At 35.7% G+C, this 18,268-nt stretch overlaps 3 protein-coding genes across 4 annotated transcripts; 2 read left to right on the forward strand and 1 right to left on the reverse strand.

Annotated features, from left to right (window-relative positions):
• The first annotated feature begins 164 nt into the window (after positions 1-164).
• LOC119084492 (arfaptin-2) lies at positions 165-2,842 on the forward strand. 2 transcript variants are annotated; one of them, XM_037194498.1, is made up of 6 exons: positions 165-345; positions 541-683; positions 748-1,406; positions 2,300-2,360; positions 2,485-2,531; positions 2,593-2,842. In XM_037194498.1, exons 2-6 carry the CDS (start codon positions 548-550, stop codon positions 2,629-2,631), a joined length of 942 nt encoding a protein of 313 aa, XP_037050393.1. In that variant the 5' UTR covers positions 165-345; positions 541-547; the 3' UTR covers positions 2,632-2,842. The 2 variants fall into 2 exon arrangements, with proteins under 2 accessions (XP_037050393.1, XP_037050392.1); XM_037194497.1 differs by having other exon boundaries at positions 166-341.
• A 3,235-nt stretch (positions 2,843-6,077) lies between these two features.
• On the forward strand, positions 6,078-7,021 carry LOC119084495 (acyl-coenzyme A thioesterase 13-like). The gene is made up of 4 exons (XM_037194502.1): positions 6,078-6,307; positions 6,384-6,454; positions 6,512-6,625; positions 6,788-7,021. Exons 1-4 carry the CDS (start codon positions 6,221-6,223, stop codon positions 6,969-6,971), a joined length of 456 nt encoding a protein of 151 aa, XP_037050397.1. The 5' UTR covers positions 6,078-6,220; the 3' UTR covers positions 6,972-7,021.
• A 4,731-nt stretch (positions 7,022-11,752) lies between these two features.
• Positions 11,753-12,950, reverse strand: LOC119084447. The gene is made up of 2 exons (XM_037194427.1): positions 12,491-12,950; positions 11,753-12,421 (listed from the first exon to the last, which is right to left on the reverse strand). The coding sequence occupies exons 1-2, from the start codon at positions 12,948-12,950 to the stop codon at positions 11,790-11,792; spliced, it is 1,092 nt and encodes a 363-aa protein (XP_037050322.1). The 3' UTR covers positions 11,753-11,789.
• Positions 12,951-18,268: the final 5,318 nt, after the last annotated feature.

Genomic DNA, 18,268 nt, shown 5'->3' on the forward strand with positions numbered 1-18,268 from the left:
CGCCAAAAATGTCAATGTCAGAACTGTCGCTTCACGACAGAAAGCATGCTGCTATTCATAGAGTGTCCGTCCAGCCCACAGAAAGTTTCGATGTGGTTTGACTCTCGTGTAACCCTGTCAAATGGATGAAAGATGTTCCATCGCTAGATGTCACTGTCACATTTTATTTTGCTGCCACCATCGGGTTTTGTTTTATGTCTCAAACAAATGACATTTTGTGAATTCAGAGTAGACAAAATATTCAAAAAAAAAAATTGATTTCCGATTCACCGTGTTGAAGTACCACTGAGCTTGCCATTAAATAAATTACATTTGACCGTAGTCCTTGCTTCCGCAAAAAAGTGAGTCAAATGAATGAATTAATTTGGAAACGACAACATCAACAGAAAACCAAAAGCAATCGATTTTTTTAGCTGTGACGAATCGTTTTTTCTGCTTTCATTAGTGATTCAGTTCGTGGACTTATGTTGCTTTTACCTAATTGATTTCCCTTTTCGGTGCACTAGACGTTCCAAATATTTATACGGAAATTATTTCCAGTTACAAAATGGCACAGGCCCATACCAGCATACACGAAATGTTAAAGGACACACCGACAATGAACGAGAGTAACACTGCCATTCATTCCGGCACAGAGCCAAGGTTAAAACATCCAAATTCTCTGCCACTAAATAATATTTCCGGTACGTTCAGTGAATGACAGAGCCGCTTTCAGGGCAATTAATTTTACATTTTAATTAACATCAGCTCCGGCAACACCAACCAATCCACTAGCATCCCCATTGGGCGATTCATCGTTTATAAAAAGTGGTGCGGCCAAGATTGACACATTGAAAAACTGGAGCATATCAACATACAAATGTACGCGACAAATTATGCTCGAGAAATTGGGTAAATCGAGCAGAACGATTGACTCGGAACTGGAAGCTCAAATCGAACAATTACGTGATACTCAACGGAAATACTTGCAAATATTGCGCTTGACCCGAGCGCTTAGTTCACACTTTCATCATGTGGTCCAAACAAATCGCATGTTGTCGGAAGCATTCTCCGATCTAGCGCAAAAGAGTCCCGAACTGCAGGAAGAATTCATGTACAATTCCGATACGCAAAGAAGTCTGACCAAAAATGGTGAACTGCTGTTGAACGCGCTGAATTTCTTCACATCGTCGATCAACACACTGTGCAATAAGACCATCGAAGACACCCTGATCACTATTCGACAGTACGAAACGGCGCGAATAGAGTACGATGCATACCGCATGGATTTAGAAAATTCGAAACCGGAACCGGCCAGTCCGACCATCAGCGCTGACTCGCAGAAAAGTTTTGATAAGCACAAGGAGAACTATGAGAAACTCCGGGCGGACATAACGGTGAAGATGCAGTTTCTGGATGAGAATCGGGTAAGAATTTTTGTTTCGTTTCGGAATGTTGTAGCGTTTTTGCGTGAGGACCTTGTGGGGTGTCTCGCAAAATGTGGAAATGACTGATACCCATTGTGATACACTCCTGTTCTACTTACAAGGACAGCTAATCGGACATCTCTAGTTTAGTCTGCTCTTCAGGTCTTCCTCAGGTCCTCAGATATAGCCTCCCAAAAATCTTCCCCTGAGGTTCATTAGCGTCGGACAACTGCATACAAAATGTCTTGCAGTTTCCGGCTTTGATCCACAACCGCTCATCGTAGAGCTCGAAATCTCCATCTTCTGCAGATGTTGTTTCAGTTTATTATCTACTGTTAAGGTCAGAACTAAACTACTTAGCTTAAGCTGCTGGCTCAGCAGAAAGTCCTCCTTAAATTCTTTTGTTGGCTTTTAGCATCTCATCTCGCACTAGGGATTTCATTAGACCTGTACAAGCACCAACACAGGTACTGTCCGAAAAAAAACTTTCCCTGCTTCTATTCCTGGCTAGTTCACCGCTAAACTTAAGTTGTTTAACAAACGTTAAAAAGCGTCAGAAGGAAGATTTGACTGGTTTCGTCGGGTGGTGTCAGAGATATGATAGCGGCAGTTCAAGCGACGAATGTGTGAGGTATAACTCGATCAAATTTGGGCGCCAGCTGTCTTAGTGGGTCGCTTTAACCTGTAGAAGTAGAACGCGAATTTGGATGACAGTTGGTTTTACGGGAAGAAGGGCCAGTAAACATAGATTTTTGAGATAATTATCACTCATTCGTGGTTAGTCATCACATACTCGTTCTACCTTCCCACCTCTTCGTTACACATCTTTCAATAAACTTCACCGAACTGTTCTAGTATTCGCCGACAAAATTTACCAAAAAAATATTTTACAGATTAAGGTGATGCACAAGCAATTGGTTCTATTGCACAATGCGGTGGCTGCATATTTTAGTGGTAAATCATTTCATCAAATGTATTTCAGAGAAATGATACCAGGTCGCATTACGCAATGTTACCTGTAATCATTGTCCTGATACATTCCCATTTTATGGTTAACATCTCTCCTCCATTATTACAGGTAATGCCGTTGCACTTGAGGGAACATTGAAACAATTTAACATAAAGGTAAGTCCAATCGAAATTCGAATATGAAAAGTAAATCGGAAAATGATTGAAAATTGTTTAGACTCCCAATTCGGCCAGTGGATCGTGGCTGGAACAATAGCTGCCGAACGGACAGCATTCGGTCGCTTGAAATCATTTATTACTTATTATAATAACGTCGTTCAATCGAAATCGAGTATCAATGAGAGAGTCTTTTTTGAATGCATCAAGTCCAGTTAAATGTTAAGTTAATTTGATATGGTGTAACATGGGACATGGTCCTTTACTCAACATAACACAGAATCTGCGTCGGATTGATTAATTTTACTTTTTATTCTGTCGAAAGTATTTTAGGTAGAAAAAAAATTTAAATTTTAGTTTTTACGTCTCCACCTTTGTCGTTTTTTTCCTATTTTCCTTTTCCATCCAAATTATTCGGCTTAAGTTTTACATCTCACATGCGTGCACGAACACTGTGTGCGTATTTTTAGTCTTATAATCCAAGAGATGCTTTCCTTACAATTACATAATACAATTCGGTGGCTACTAAATACTACCTAGACCGTTGATTTAGTGATCTCTTTCGAAATTGACCACAAAACTGCTCGAAAAATGTCATTAAATTCTCGGAAAATTTTTGTGAATCCGGTGAGTAATTTTATGGAAAATCTCGATCTTTGGTATCGTTAGCAATGGATGGACGATAAAAATTCGACCATCGATCACATTTGTTCGTTTAAAAGTATTGTGTTTGCATTCCAAAATTTACTTTTTTTTGGTTTATAATTTCAATCAAATTAAAACCCATCCATGGCATTACAAATGTTACATAATATAAATCCTTTGAGTATTTAAATTGTGTTGGATTTTATAGCTGAACTGTGACGCCATAGTTTAAGATATAAATTGGTTTTACTTTCTAGTCATCTCTAAATGAAGAAAAAAAAAATTTGTGTAATAAAATTGATTATGCTATATTGAGGAGAGTGTATGGCTTTAATTACGACTGCAAACCCCATTTTGTTCGCAGGTTCAGACTGAGTGATGGTTCAATTTTCTCTCTCACTCGACTTTTTGTATAAGAGACATCGGTACTTAGCTAAAATTGTGGCCTACATTTGCGTGTCTCGTATCTCATTTTTTAATGATATCTTTTCATCAAAATCCTTTTCGAAAAATGTACAGCCGCAATAACGACCACGAATGTGTGAGCTAATAAAAATTAATTTTGGTTATAGTCGATTTTGATCAGCTCTGAGAAAAGTCAGCAGTTTAACCACATTGTCATAAACTGCTCAGTTTTCTCAGAGCTGGTGAAACTGCTGCAACCAAATCTATTATCTTTCGAAAGCTAACACATACGTGGTCGTTATTGGGGACGTACATTTTTGAAAATGAATTATGGTAGACAGATATCATTAAAAGTAAACTTAAATCGAATATTTTAAAAACGTCCGCAAAGCAAAGCATAGATGCTTCTTAAGAGGCATTGATGCTTAGCTTACGTTTCGTTTCATTTTCGCTGATATAATTTTCAAAGGATGTAAAATGTAAAACAGCAATAAGGAGTCCAAAAGTGTTGGCTGTCAATAAAAAATAGTTTGAATCAGTTCTCCCAATTCTGAGATAACTGATCAGTTTACGCCAATTTAGGTAAATCGCTCAGAACTGGTCAAAAATCAAACTGCAGCAAACGAATCTCTTTTTTATTGAAAGCCAACACATGTATGGTCGTTATTGCGGTTTTAAATTTTCGATAAAGGATTCCAGTAAAAGGAAATCAGGGACAATAAAATACGAAACGCACAAATGTAGGCTACAATTTAAGGTAATCATCCATATCTCTAAAGAGGCATCGTAGCTTTGCTGAAATTTGGGAGATTTTCAAACACCGGATTTGAGTTTACTTTTGATGATGTGTTTCCACCAGAATTCATTTTCAAAAATCTACGAGAATGTATTAACTTTCAAAGGAAAATAGATTTGGTTGCAGCAGTTTGACTAGCTCTGAGAAAACTGTTCAATTTATGAAAATTTCGTTAAGAGGCATCGGTGCTTTGCTGAAAAGCACACATTAGGGCGATTTTTAAATACTGGATTTTAGATTACTTTTGAAGATATCTTTCAGAATCATTTTTGAAAAATGTGCGACCGCAATTCCAACCACGAATGTGTTAGCTTCCAACAGAAATTAGTTTTGGTTGTAGCCGTTTGACCAGCTCTGAGAAAAGTGAGCAGTTTATGAAAATTTCGTTAAACTGCTCACTTTTCTCAGAGCTGGTCAAACGACTACAACCAAAACTAATTTCTGTTGGAAGCTAACACATTCGTGGTTGGAATTGCGGTCCTACATTTTTCAAAAAGGATTCTGATGAAACGATATCATCAAAAATGAAATACGAGGCACACAAATGTAGGCTACAATTTTAGCTAAGTACCGGTGCCTCTTAAACTGCTCACGTTTCTTAGAGCCGGTCAAACGACTACATCCAAAACTAATTTTTATTCAACACATTCGTGGTCGTACATTTTTCAAAAAGTATTTAATTCTTATGAAACGATATCAACAAAAATAAAATACGAAGCACGCAAATGTGGGCTACAATTTTAGCTAAGCACCGATGCCTCTTAAGAGACATGGCCACCTAGCTGAAATTGTGGTCATACATTTGTGCGTTTCGTATTTTATTGTCGCTGCTACTCTTTTACAGAGGAAAAAATCAGACCGAACGGCTGGGCCGTTTCTGAGAACCAGCAGTTGTGTCGTCCACGCCAGGTAGAGTAGCGGTTAATTCTGACTTATATTGGGATCGGTAGCGGGACTAAATCTAAGAGTTTTTATTTTAAAAAATTCACATTGGAACATCAGGTTGGGCAGCTGTAGTCGAAAAATCACGATTTTCAATGGGCGATATCTTCGAAAGGAAGCAACCGTGGAAGTTTCGGATTGTTGATATGGACAGAGGGTTACAAGCCCTATCCACCACTAGTAACTGATTTTTTAGATCTGGTCTCTAATGGTCAATTTTTGACGATCTTTTTTTTTCTTGCTACCGTCGGCGAACCTTGAGCACTGCTGGAACACTTACAACGTAATTGTTTTTAAATCAAAATATGTACAGTTGCTTAGCACTAAGCTTGTAACGATGCCAAACATGATACGCATCGGTTAGATTTTTTGTAGCGAGATCGCTCTACGACGAAATTTACAAACGAATCTAAAATTTCGAAGTTGTAACTCAGCTACTTCGGGTCCTTTGTTCTTGAATGATTTTTTCGTGTTAATAGACAACAGTTGAGTGTCGAAGAAGTCAAATATGACTGATTTTGGTGTAACTATTGGGCTTATGCGCGTATTCTGGTTTCTTCTAAAATCCAAAAAGTAAGATTAAAGTCAGCGACTGGTTTTCTCTGGCAAAGGTGGGGATGGGGTTGAAAAATAAAAAATTGTGGTGGTAAATACGTACGTTAAGATCTTCTAATTTTGCGCTCTTTTCAAATTTTCATTAGATTGAAATAATTTTTTGCTAAAGCGAACAATACCGACTGTCACTTTCGCTACATATGTCATGTCATCGTAATGTTTATCTTTACTTGAACGCAAGGTATCTGGTGATTTTGGTTCAATTTATTATATTTTCCCCGGACGTTTTGTTTGTTATTGGATTTTGTCATTTGACAAAAACTACAAGAAAGTGAAAACCAGACCTATGTCGTCCAAAAACAATCTTGAATTAATCAAAAAGGTCTACGACTTTGTCGTAAAATCCAATGGATTTGATGCGGTCATGAAAAATGTAAGTGTAGAATCTGAAATCGCACGTTGCTCAGTTGATAACGAACCCATTCACTAACTGGATTTTGTACCTTTAGATAAAAATCACAGGAGGAGGAGACGGACGCTGTTTGGCTGAATTCAAAGTCATACCGGAATATCTGAACAGGTTTTCCTTACATTCTGTCATCCATTTTTTGATCGTTGCAAAAATCTAATTCCACAGAGGTGGTGGCCTGCACGGTGGATTTACGGCCACATTAGTCGATAATTTTACAACTTTTGCTTTGCTCACAAAAGGCAACTCTCCTCCTGGTGTTTCAGTGGATTTACATGTCAGGTACGAGTTTTCACTTGATATTTGCATCGACACTATCTCAAGCAGTCACAGTTTCCAAGTCCGGGCTAGTCCGGGTCTGACCTTGAAAACCTCCTCACTATCTTTTAAATCGTCCACTCGTACACTCACTACCGATTTTGTGTGTCTTTTTCCAATTCACAGTTACCTGAAAGGCGCCAAAGAAGGTGACGAAGTTATCGTTGATGCTCAGACGGTAAGAGCGGGTCGAAATTTAGCATATTTGGAATGTGAATTACGAAACAAAAAAGATGGATCGCTCATTGCTAAAGGCTCACAGACCAAATACGTGGGTAGCGGAAGCAAACCGCCAAATGAGTCAAACTGAAAAAGAAAGAACTGGAAACTTGTAGCAAATAAATTGTACATTAGCTGTGGCAGAAATCGTTTATTGTTTCAATAGATTGATGAAAACGGACCTTCTATGACTTAATGGTAAGTAATTTCAGACATTTTTACGGAAGGATTTTAGTAGATTGTCTAGAGAGGAGAGGCGATACCGTGGTGGATAGTACGTCAATTTATTGTAAAATAATTTCAATTCAGTTTGTGGGCTTCATTTGAAAAAATGACTTACAAAAATCGAACCCATTTTTGTGGGAACCATTAATATATGCCTGGAGAGGTCTTCAGCGGTAGCCGATAAGTACTTACACCGACTCAACTTGAAAATGATAAATATACAGAAAAAAAAACTACGTGGAAGTGATCGGAATCCATGAGTTCTAGGAGTCGGAGAGATTAGGATAAATAATAAAAAATCAAGAACTTACATCTACTCACCTCAATATGTTACACATACAGTAAACTATCACAAAAATCTTTTTGGAGCTGATTGAACTCGTGAAGTTCCAGGATCAGGAGTAGGAAGTGCTACCACTTACGACTGTTTGTTTCAACTCATCCAACGAAAACAAGTCAACTAACTTTACAAAAGAAACATAGAGCTCGCAGTAAACTCACCATCAGATTACGGATATTTATATTTTCATAGAAGCTAGGAGCTAGATGCTATGGCTTATCCAAATATTCGCCATTACTTAGCAGATCCAATGAAACGAAATAATGTTTAAAAACCAACCCAAATGAGAAGAAAAATTTTATTTTTGAATTTAATTTGATCAGCACAATCACAATCGCAACACTTTCAGGAGCATTTCATCCATTTCCCGGTACCGTCACAACGTCCGGTCACTCTTTTTCTAATCTGGCCGCCTCGGAACGAAAAGCATTGACCGCCTGCAACAAAGTTTCCACGTTAATCGATAATTTATTGTTGAGTGGTGTTCAAAGCATGAACACGAATAGAAGGTAGAATATGATCTTATACGCAAAGTGAAGCAAAAGTAAAATGCGAAATAGTGTGCATTAGTCCCTTAAATTTTGGTACCACAGTTTTTGCTTCGTAAAACCATTCTATATATTAGGGATGTGCGATGGATAAAGGATCGAGACTGGCGTAGTCCACAAAAAATTATGATCGTCCCTAGATGTCAAAGATCGATTTTAAAAATTTTGAAAAATTCATTAACAACATGCGACAAATTATAGAAGCTAAATTTTTGAGTTTTCGGTCTTCCACCTATTTCGACCTCTAACAAAAAACTTCTTTGAGATTTTTCAGTCCTATTCTACTAATTGGAGCCAAATGCAACAGAAAAAAATAAAATCCGGAAGAAGTTTGTCGAAAAAGTCTTCTCCGTGAGTCGTCAAAGTTCGACGACTATGAAAAATTGAGCGGATCTTGAACTTGAAAACTCGTAAATTCATCTGGAAAATTATTCAATTTTTGCTCAAGTGGGCTTAAATTCTTAAGAATGTTGCAAGCTATTCAAAACAGAAAAGTTTTTGAAAATCATCAGAGAAACGTTTGTGTTGTCAGTATTTCTTTGACCTAAAATTGGAGCAAAATGCCTCAACTGAGAAAATCGATTTTTTTTTAAAGTGTGAAAAATCTTAAATTTTAAATTGTTTGATCAAAAAGTGAACACAGATAATTCAATTAAATGAATCGAAAATAATGTTTTTCGTGCATTTTTCAGAAATTCGATTTTCTCAGTTGAGGCATTTTGCCTCAATTTTGGGTTAAACAAATACTGACAACAGAAACATTTCTCCGTTGATTTTCAAAAACAGTTTCTGTTCTGAATAGCCTACAACATTCCCAAGAATTGAAGCCCACTTGAGCAAAAATTTAATCATTTTCCAGATGAATTTACGAATTTTCAATTTTTTTTAGTCGGCGAACTTTGACGACTCCCGAAGAAGACTTTTTTGACAAACTTCTTCCGGATTTTATATTTTTCTGTTGCATTGGAGTCAAAAATAATTATTAGAATAGGACTGAAAAATCTCAAAGAAGTTTTTTGTTAGTGGTCGAAATAGGTGGGAGGCAAAAAACTCGAAAATTTAGCTTCTATGATTTGTCGTAAGTTGTAATAGTACATTTCGTACCTAGGACTAACAGTCTTTTTTTAGTGTGTGAGAAGTTACGAATACGCTAAAAAAGACTTTTAGTCCGTGGTACGAATAGTATTTTTCATATTGGACGGAGAAAAAGTGCGACGAAGTGGCCCTTTTCGGGTCTTAGGTATGAAAATGATTTTTGTTTTTAATTTTTGACATCTAGGGACGATAACAATTTTTTGTGGACTACGCCAGTCTCGATCCTTTATCCATCGCACATCCCTACTATATGTCTATGGTTCAAAGTGAATAAATAAATAAAAGAAATGTGTCAATCATAGACATAACGTCTCGCTTCCCTCGGTAAACAAATTACTATTGATTGACCAGAACTAATATTTAATTTCCTGCCCTTTGCGAAACTTGACCATTACACAGCAATTTGCCTTCTGCAAAAATGATCCATCACATGTGGACTGTTTTCGGTTAATTTTTGCATTTTCCTATGTAGAAATCAACTTTTGCAGAGGGAAGCTAGTAAGGGTAGTAAGCCAGAATACATTGGACGCTGCTACGTACTTCATTACTTCGGAAACAAGTTCGGTAACTGTTTTTCGACAGTGTAGTTGTTACCAAAGCTTGTTGTTCGAAAACACACTTGTGAACTTGTTTTTATCACAAAATTGTTACCTCATGTAATGAATTACTTTTGCAGCATCCAATGTAACCTACTATTACGGACTGAAAATTTCGAATAACATTATGAAACCCGATCAGTCTGTAAAAGGAAAATGCTGATCGGTAATTAATATTTTCTGGTCGACCAATATGAATTTTCAGGCAATCAGTTTAAAGGTCCTAAATTAAGATGTAAATCAATTATTTGAAATTAATATCGACAAATTGATGCCTTCATCTGCCATCCAAAGATTACTAAAAAGTACTAACGTCTGCCAATGACTGCGGATGTACACCAGCCTCACACAATTTCACGCAAATGTCAAGCGTTTCCGCACTCAGGCCAGTGTTCAACAATTGGGAAATGTTTTGCAAATTTTCTCGAATTTCTTGGTTTCGTTGCAAACGTAAATAGCTGCTGGAATCGACATTCTGATAGGCAGCCAGGCTTTTCGGTTTCGTAATCCTGTCGTTTCGCATTTCTGGAAATCAATTTTTTTGTAGTTATGTTAAAATTGATTTATTCATCACCACCATGGAATCACTTACTGGTTTTGAAGTAGTTCAATTTATATTAATCACTAAAATGGCTAAACAACAATGTTTTAGAGTTTATTTGGTTATATTCTTCGAAACGTCAAGTCAATATAAACAACAACACAAAAATCGAATTCAGTGTTGACAGACATGAGAGTACTAAAGAATTTCATGAACTTACCGCGGTACAAACCTTAAAAATCTTACTAGTAAAGAAAACTAGAAAAATAAATTGAAATCAGCGAATTCTAAGATTTGGAATGAGATTAGACCACTGACTGCCATGAAAGAAAATTGTAAATTCTACTTAGTAAAACTTATAGTTGCACTTCTACCACATTTTCTTTGTTAACCCCAAAAAACACTGACAAAGTTTATGCTCTAAAAAATTTGCCACAAGAAAATACACTTTTAGCTACTCCCACTTCCTTGGCTCAAGTCCATGGTTTGGCAAAAAACGAAATATGTCCCAAAGAAGTGTGTTTTAATGTGTCACATACGGCTATTCATCTGTTATCGATAACGACGACAAAAAAAAATGACAAGCACCGGCTAATACGGTCATTTACATATATAGTAAAATTGCGACATAGTAAAGTGAAACAGGTAGGAGCGCTGACTATGGACCTGAATAATGAAGTATATAAATGTGAGTGTTCATTTGAGTTCATTTTCATACAGTGTATTACGTCCCTTAGTTGACGTTTCGGAAATGAACCGCTACTGTCTGGTTTATTTAACTATGCCGTGGTAAAATGCATGTTAAAAAATTGAAGTACAAGATTTGAAATCAACAGATTAACAATACTTTGATCGGTGGAAGTAATAGACCCGTTTAATAATACTGGTTATGTGCTTGCCGTCTGTAACAGTTTAAATATAAGATGGAATCTACGCGATAGATCGAGAAATTAATCTTTGTCGCACACGAATTCCGATCGGAGCAACTCTTCTCAGCTAAATAAAAACCGGATTAAACGTGCGTGGGGTAATCTAGCACAGCATACAAATTGATGGTGTACCAGATTCACCTCTAAGGGGCGAATCTGGCACAGTCATGACTTTTCGTTACAACGGGATCAAATAGAATCTGAACCAGAACCAGATCTCCAATAACATGGCTCGGAGAGTATTCTAAAACCGAAGGTGTCTGGACTGTTTAAGGTTCAATAGCTTGCTTCCGATCCGATGATCAACCGAAATGCTGTTGGCGAATCCGTTTTAAATTTGGTTTTCAGAATATAAACTGACAACCGAAACCAGCCAAACGCACAATATTTTGAAAGACAGGTCGTGAGCCCCTATCCAGCATATAAATTATAGAGAGACTAATTTGTGCGCATGAGGCTGAGGCCAATAATATTCCATCGAAACCAAATACCAGCTCATAATCGTTCGGCAGTTTGCATCATCACAAAAGCTTCGATATATCCTTACCCGAAGCTGCAGCTTCACTTGATGCCTTTCAATACGCCTATTATTTTGTGATTCAATTTATTTGCAATTTATTTCTCGCGTTAAACATTTAAATTTGCAACTCATATTCTCGAATGGAAGTGACCGCTTCGCCTTCTGCAGATGGGTAATATGAAAAATCCCAAAGTTCTGCCGAAAAGACAAATGAATCGCCAACTTCTAAATGAAATTCAAAGTCGCTACAAAATTCTTTACATTCCACTTTCGGTGCAATAAGAACGTATGTGCTGCCGATGATCTGCTTCACTACAACCAAATGTTTTACCAGCAATTTTTTCGGCTTCGATGTCTTATAGATGCTTGAAATCAAAATCCAACTCGACGAAAATGGTTTCAGATGCGATATCAAAAACGGAGGCTGTACGTGCAGAGCTCGTGATGCTTTCACCGCACTAAAATCACAATTTCTGTAATGCAAAAACCAACCATCCCGGGAACTTTCAATTAATTCAAAGATATCGTTCAGGTTTCTGTAATGCAATCCAGTCACGAGATTCGTTTGTAAGTTGCAAGGATTCGAATCAATCAAATCGGTCAGATTTTTTATGCGTTCAATGTATCCGTACAAATTACCGTCCTCGGAATGGGGTTGATGATCTTCGATCACAACTGGATATCCGCGATCAATGTAATTTGACTTGAGTTTAGAATATGAAACGTCCAAATCGTGACGAATGTCTTCTGTAACACAGAGAGATTTTTTTGTTGACACGGTGTGTGCAATGGTCTCAAAGAAAAAACTATTTTTACCAATGTTCTCACAAAACGAACAATCGTTTTCAACGGCGTCAATAGAGATAGGAATATGGTCGGATCCATCAACTTTTCTTTCAATCAAACACTCAACGTTGTATAAATATCTCCAATCCCATATCTTCAGCACTTTAATCATTACGATTCGACCAATAGCCGATGCATTCCAGTTTAAGAACGGTAGAACATAAATCTGTGATATCACAAACGCAACGATTATCAACACTTTGATCCATTTCTTCAGTAACATCACACGGATCTCTTTCACAATTTCAGCGGTCAGACATTTCTTGGTGATTTCATCGTCAGTGCTGTTCAGCAGATACTCAATATCCCGATTCAATTCCTTCAAATTATTTGTAGTTAGACTGATACTACTCGACATCGTAATACCAACTGTTTGTTTCATGCAACATTTTCCCCTTATATATATGTTTCCTGTATCGAACAGCTCCATTTGGAGGATATGCGTAAAATGTACAGTCGAGACATTGACTGTATGTGTATACAGTGATAAAAAACCACTTGCGGAAACTGGAACACGTATAATAAAATTGATTTAAGCCTTGAATGGATTGAACAAATTCGATAAGAGTAAATTTAAAATTTATTTGTTCTGAAGGCGTTGAAGCAGATGATACCCAATGTATAAATGATTGGAAGATGAAATTCTGACAATTTGTCTCCACAATATTGGAACAATATGTCCCGTTTAGCACAGGTCGCGCGACGATCGTAATTTTTGTAAAAAATCCATTTCCAAATTTCAAATGTTTCGACAGACGTCAAGTGATTAACAAGGTACCAGCTTGGTCAATCGTCAGTTAGACTAATTATGTCCAACACAAAACAGCTAAAAATCCCGGTTAATCACCAAATATTCGCTGATTTGTCAGGATCAGGATCAGCTTTTTGATTGACCAAATGGTTTCCTCTCGATTTTTTACGTACGAACTGAATGAAAAAGATTATGACGAAGCTTTTTGGACAGACCTATCACCGATCCCGTCACATAGTCACAATGTTGTCGAATCTACCACTGACTCTTTCGTGATACTGAAGTACTCTACGATTATTATCAGATCGAGACTGATCTTGAAATTATGGTGATCGTCGAGGAAAGTCCATCCATTTAGAACTCTTCACAAAATAACATGCCAGCCAAGCCATCATCACGAAAAAGCTGTGTCCAAATTACCAAATTACTATAGGAAAAGTGATTAAAGAAATGGAGTTCACAAATGACACCGAAGGAGCAAGATTTCTATCAATCCAAAACCAGAATCTGGTGAGTGATTGCACTCATTTAACATCAAAGAAATCGGGACTCTTTTAAATAACATTTTCCGTATATCCATGGGAATCCGACTAGGATCTAACATTTGCAAACCCTACTGTATGTAAGTGGTTTTGGGCGATATCAGCTTTTTTGCAAGTTGTGGTTTTTTAGAATTTGGTTGCAGATAATAGACAATCATATTGTGCAGTTTGAACGAAAATATTCTTCTTACAAAACTGTATAACTTTCCCTTTGATCTGAACCTTCCAGCTTTCATTTGCCGAAAATCAAAAATTTTACGAAATTCGAAGCTTTGATGAAATTAAAAAATTTGACGAAAATAGCAAATTTGACGAAATTCAAAAATTTGACGAAAATCGAAAATTTAACGCAAATCGAAAATTTGACGAAAATTAATCGAATTTCGAAAATTTAACGAAATTTAAAAATTTGACGAAAATCGAAAACTTGTCGAAATTCAAAAATTTAATGCACCCATAACGCTCATAGCTCTCAAATAAGCGACTTTTTAGTGAATCCATGCATCGACTAGAATCTAAAACTCTATAAATTTGTTTTTAAACCAGGTTTGTATCTGCAGTATTTTCTGAGTTATGGCTGACATAGCTTTCACTTAAAACGCTCATAGCTGCCAAATATACGACTTTTTATGAAAACCATGAAACACTCGTTGACTACTCTATTAATTTGACTTTTAAACTGACTTTCTATCTGCCATATTTTCTGAGTTATAGGTGTTATAGCTCAATAGCTTAAAACACTCATAACTCCGAAATTATAAGCTTATATGAAAATTCCTTCAGATTAGTTTCTTAGAATTTCGGCCTTGACATACCTTAAAAATTTCAGCCAAATCCATCAGTAAATTCAAAATTTTCGCTGTAACAGAAGGACAAAGCCTATTGCATTTCAAGAAATATATATACGCGTGTCAGTCCATCCGATGTGGGCCGAAACAAAGTAACAAAGGTTGGTAAAATTCATCTATTTCAAAATGTATGGAAATCAATTTCTTCATACAAATTTCCAAGTTTTGAAATTTAATGTCTCGGCCAAATCTTAACCTTTTCAGGCGTGTAATAGCTCGTTGAACTCGTATGGACGCCAGGATTACGAATAAAATAAGTGGGGGGTAGTAAGAGCGGGGCGGAAAAGTCAAAAAAGTTGTTTTTTTTTTGTCAAATTTTTCAGTGTGAACCAGGGCCTACTTTTTGGAAACTAATTTCTTGAATTTCTTGAAATTTCTTGAATTTTCTTGAATTTTCTCGAATTTCTTAAAATTTGTCGAATTCGAGAAATTCGATAAACTTCAAGAAACTCGAGAAATTAGTTTCTTGAAATTTCTTGAATTTCTCGAAGTTTCTCGAATTTCTTGGATTTTCGGGAATTTCTTGAAATTTCTCGAACTCGAGAAATTCAAGAAACTTTGAGAAATTCAAGAAATATTTCTCGAAATTTCTTGTATTTCTCGAAGTTTCTTGAATTTCTCAAAGTTTCTCGAATTTCTCGATTTTCTCTAAAAGTTTCTAAAAAGTAGGCCCTGGTGTGAACGGACTTGCGTCACGGCCCTTCACTAACGTAGGGCCATGATTTGTACATATTTAATGGTAAACTGTAAACATACACACTTGTTTCTGTGTTTTACTTATGAAAAAAAAAAATTGGATGGAGCTGTAGACACCATAAATTCGTATTTGCCTGAGTCTCTGTCTAAAATCTTCAAATGAAACACCAATCATTGAGAGAGAAACATTTTTATTTCATCATTCATTTGCTTATACCACAACATTTTTTATATTTTATTCTCTTTCGTTTTTTAATAATATTTTTTTGTTTCTTTTTTTAAATAATTTTTATTCTATCTTTTTTGTTGGTGCTGTACAGAATACACAGGTTTTTTTAGATCGCCATTATCTTGTCATTTTTGTTCAATTTTTTTAAATTAATTTAAATGTAACAATTTTATACACAGATTTTTTTGTTTTGTTTTAATACAATTTCTTTTTGCATTTATAATTTTCATTGCAAATTTAGATCAAAGTTCCAATCAAACAACAACAGAAAATTGTTTTGCTTGTGTTTTTTGTATTTTTAAATAATTTTTCTTCTTTTGGTTCTTTGAAATTTTTACCCCCCCTTTATCTAACGTTTGACTTTAATTTATTTAAACAGTTTGGAAAAGATATGCTGAAGATTTTTTTGTTTATTAATAAATTTAATTACAGAAATTACTCACACACAATCTGTCATTTTTCTTGTAAATAGTTAAGATAAAAAAATTAAGGAAGTAAGATGATAGCATTAGATATAGAATATGGAAAAAATGGCAATGGTTATGCCGAAAGAAATTTCTATCAAAAAACATTGAGAATGGCTATTGTAAATTGAGTGAAAATGATTTCGGCGTTTTAAAACAAAACGCCTAGTTCCTTCCCCTTCACGAAAGTGTATTTCAGTGGTGGTTTTCAATATATAAATATTTCCGATTCTTGCAATTTCATGATTATACCTACTAAAATAAATGCCAATAGTATCTGACTAACATTCCTTAATTCACAATTCTTGCATGATTTCTATTGAAAACTTGACAGATTATAGATAATATTTTGTTGCTGTGCAGCCACTATCAACCGCTTCATCTCTCATAATACTCTAGTGCGCCCTTAAGTTAAGAGTTCAATTTATTTACAAAAAGATGAAACTATAAGTGCAGCCGAGTGAAATAAAATCTCTGGAACACTATTTCAGTGATCGAATGCTTAATAAGCATTGCTGATATTGCTTCTTTGCTCGAATCTTTTCAGGTGGAATAAATATGCTCATTTTAAGTGTGAGATGAAAATGGCTTTGTACCTAAATGGATGCTTTGCGCACACACACGATGTGTTCAAGCTTGCCTTTTTGCCTCGCTTTGATAACTTTTAAATTTTGTTAGAAAAATCAGCCGTGTAGAATGGAATTATATTCTCGATGGACTGGTCATATGGATCGATCACGCCCAGATGCCACATTTTTTTGCACTATGCGTTCTGGCCTGGACTGTCCAAATAGTACGACTATTTGCTTTTTTACATGCAGCTCATGCCGGAAAAATGTTTTGACTGTCGCTGCAGATATCACCGAATCAAACGTCAGACAGCCTGACCACCCTGTACACAGTTACGATAGAAATCTTCTCCAAATATTTTTCGATATTCGACTTTCCGCAGCTTTAGCAACGAACCATTAGAGTAGATTGTGGATGAAGTGATAGAGTACATGTAATTTGAAATGAAAAATTCGTGTTCAGCTGGGAAGTTTGTGTGGCATCTGTGTCCTAACAATCGAGCTATTCGAAACATGTCATTGAACATATTTTCGCTCAGAATGGGACTTGACATCAATTCGCTTGGTGGATTTTTTTCGGACAGAATATTTGATTAAAATTTATCAATACCTGGACAATGAACTTCATTTTTGATTTGGATTAAGGATTATAAAAATGCACACATTCCATTCAGGTATTTTTTTATTGCAGTGTGTTTCAAAAATAGTTGACCAAGAATAAAATGCAAAACCAGATTTTCACAGCAAAACGAAAGTATAGAAAAGGTCCTAGACATTCTCCAATGTTTTTTTTTGCTTCTTCTTCGACTTTTTGCAATCCCCAATTGTTTAATTAATTAATTATTTGTTTATAAGCAACTTACACTCAAGCAGATGATTTAGATCATTTATTAATGCTTTTCATTTAAATAGGTTAAGATAATGAGATCTTTTGGGTTTCTTGTTTTAAAGATTTTGTTTTTTTTATAAATTTACTTTATCAACAGTTTTTTTAATTATATTTGATGAAAAAGGATGTCTTGAAGTAACAGAACAACAATAGTTATATATATTTCTTGTTTTCTTTAATTATATTTTTTTTTTGTTTTTTTAATAAGTAATATGTACAATGTCCTCCATTTTGCTCACATAAATCTGAAATATAAAGCTTTTTCTCTTATTAACAATAAAAAATAAATTCTAAACTTAATGACCGTTACACGTTACATCTGAGACGAAGCAAACAAATTTAATTGATAACGAAATATTTCAATACAGACAATTCATGTCATCTTAATCTTAATTCTTGTTTTTTTTTAATACTGACAAAAAATCTATTTTCTTCTGACCTCACACACCTTCTGCATGTATATTCATTTTTACGACAAGGGATAAAAGGGGTGACGAGTTCAATTTTCGTGTGAATTTTTTATCCGAGCCGTAGATGGATGCGACAGAAAAATGGAAAATTCTTTGAAGAAAAATCAATTCCTAAACGAATCTCGGTGCAGGTCAGATTCAGGTCACGAAAACTCTAACCTGCGAGATTCAAATGCTTTGGGTAAATCATAAACCTGACCTGACCTAATTCATCATTGACCTGAGGAAATCTGTTGGAAATTAATTGATTTTAATTTAAAATCAGGTTTCCGGTTGACCTGACCAAGCTT

This window comes from Bradysia coprophila, unplaced genomic scaffold (assembly GCF_014529535.1).
Source record: "Bradysia coprophila strain Holo2 unplaced genomic scaffold, BU_Bcop_v1 contig_732, whole genome shotgun sequence".
In the NCBI taxonomy this organism is placed as follows: Eukaryota; Metazoa; Arthropoda; class Insecta; order Diptera; family Sciaridae; genus Bradysia; species Bradysia coprophila.

What these genes read in the sequence shown, in the direction of transcription:
- LOC119084495 (XM_037194502.1), top strand. Translation starts at nt 6,221, where the DNA reads ATGTCGTCCAAAAACAATCTTGAATTAATCAAAAAGGTCTACGACTTT. An exon ending in TTGATGCGGTCATGAAAAAT is followed by an intron (nt 6,308 to 6,383) that starts GTAAGTGTAGAA and finishes TTGTACCTTTAG; the next exon opens with ATAAAAATCACAGGAGGAGG. An exon ending in TCAGTGGATTTACATGTCAG is followed by an intron (nt 6,626 to 6,787) that starts GTACGAGTTTTC and finishes TCCAATTCACAG; the next exon opens with TTACCTGAAAGGCGCCAAAG.
- LOC119084447 (XM_037194427.1), bottom strand. Translation starts at nt 12,950, where the DNA reads ATGGAGCTGTTCGATACAGGAAACATATATATAAGGGGAAAATGTTGC. An exon ending in TTCGTTTTGTGAGAACATTG is followed by an intron (nt 12,422 to 12,490) that starts GTAAAAATAGTT and finishes TCTGTGTTACAG; the next exon opens with AAGACATTCGTCACGATTTG.
- LOC119084492 (XM_037194498.1), top strand. Translation starts at nt 548, where the DNA reads ATGGCACAGGCCCATACCAGCATACACGAAATGTTAAAGGACACACCG. An exon ending in AGTTTCTGGATGAGAATCGG is followed by an intron (nt 1,407 to 2,299) that starts GTAAGAATTTTT and finishes AATATTTTACAG; the next exon opens with ATTAAGGTGATGCACAAGCA. An exon ending in GGTGGCTGCATATTTTAGTG is followed by an intron (nt 2,361 to 2,484) that starts GTAAATCATTTC and finishes CCATTATTACAG; the next exon opens with GTAATGCCGTTGCACTTGAG.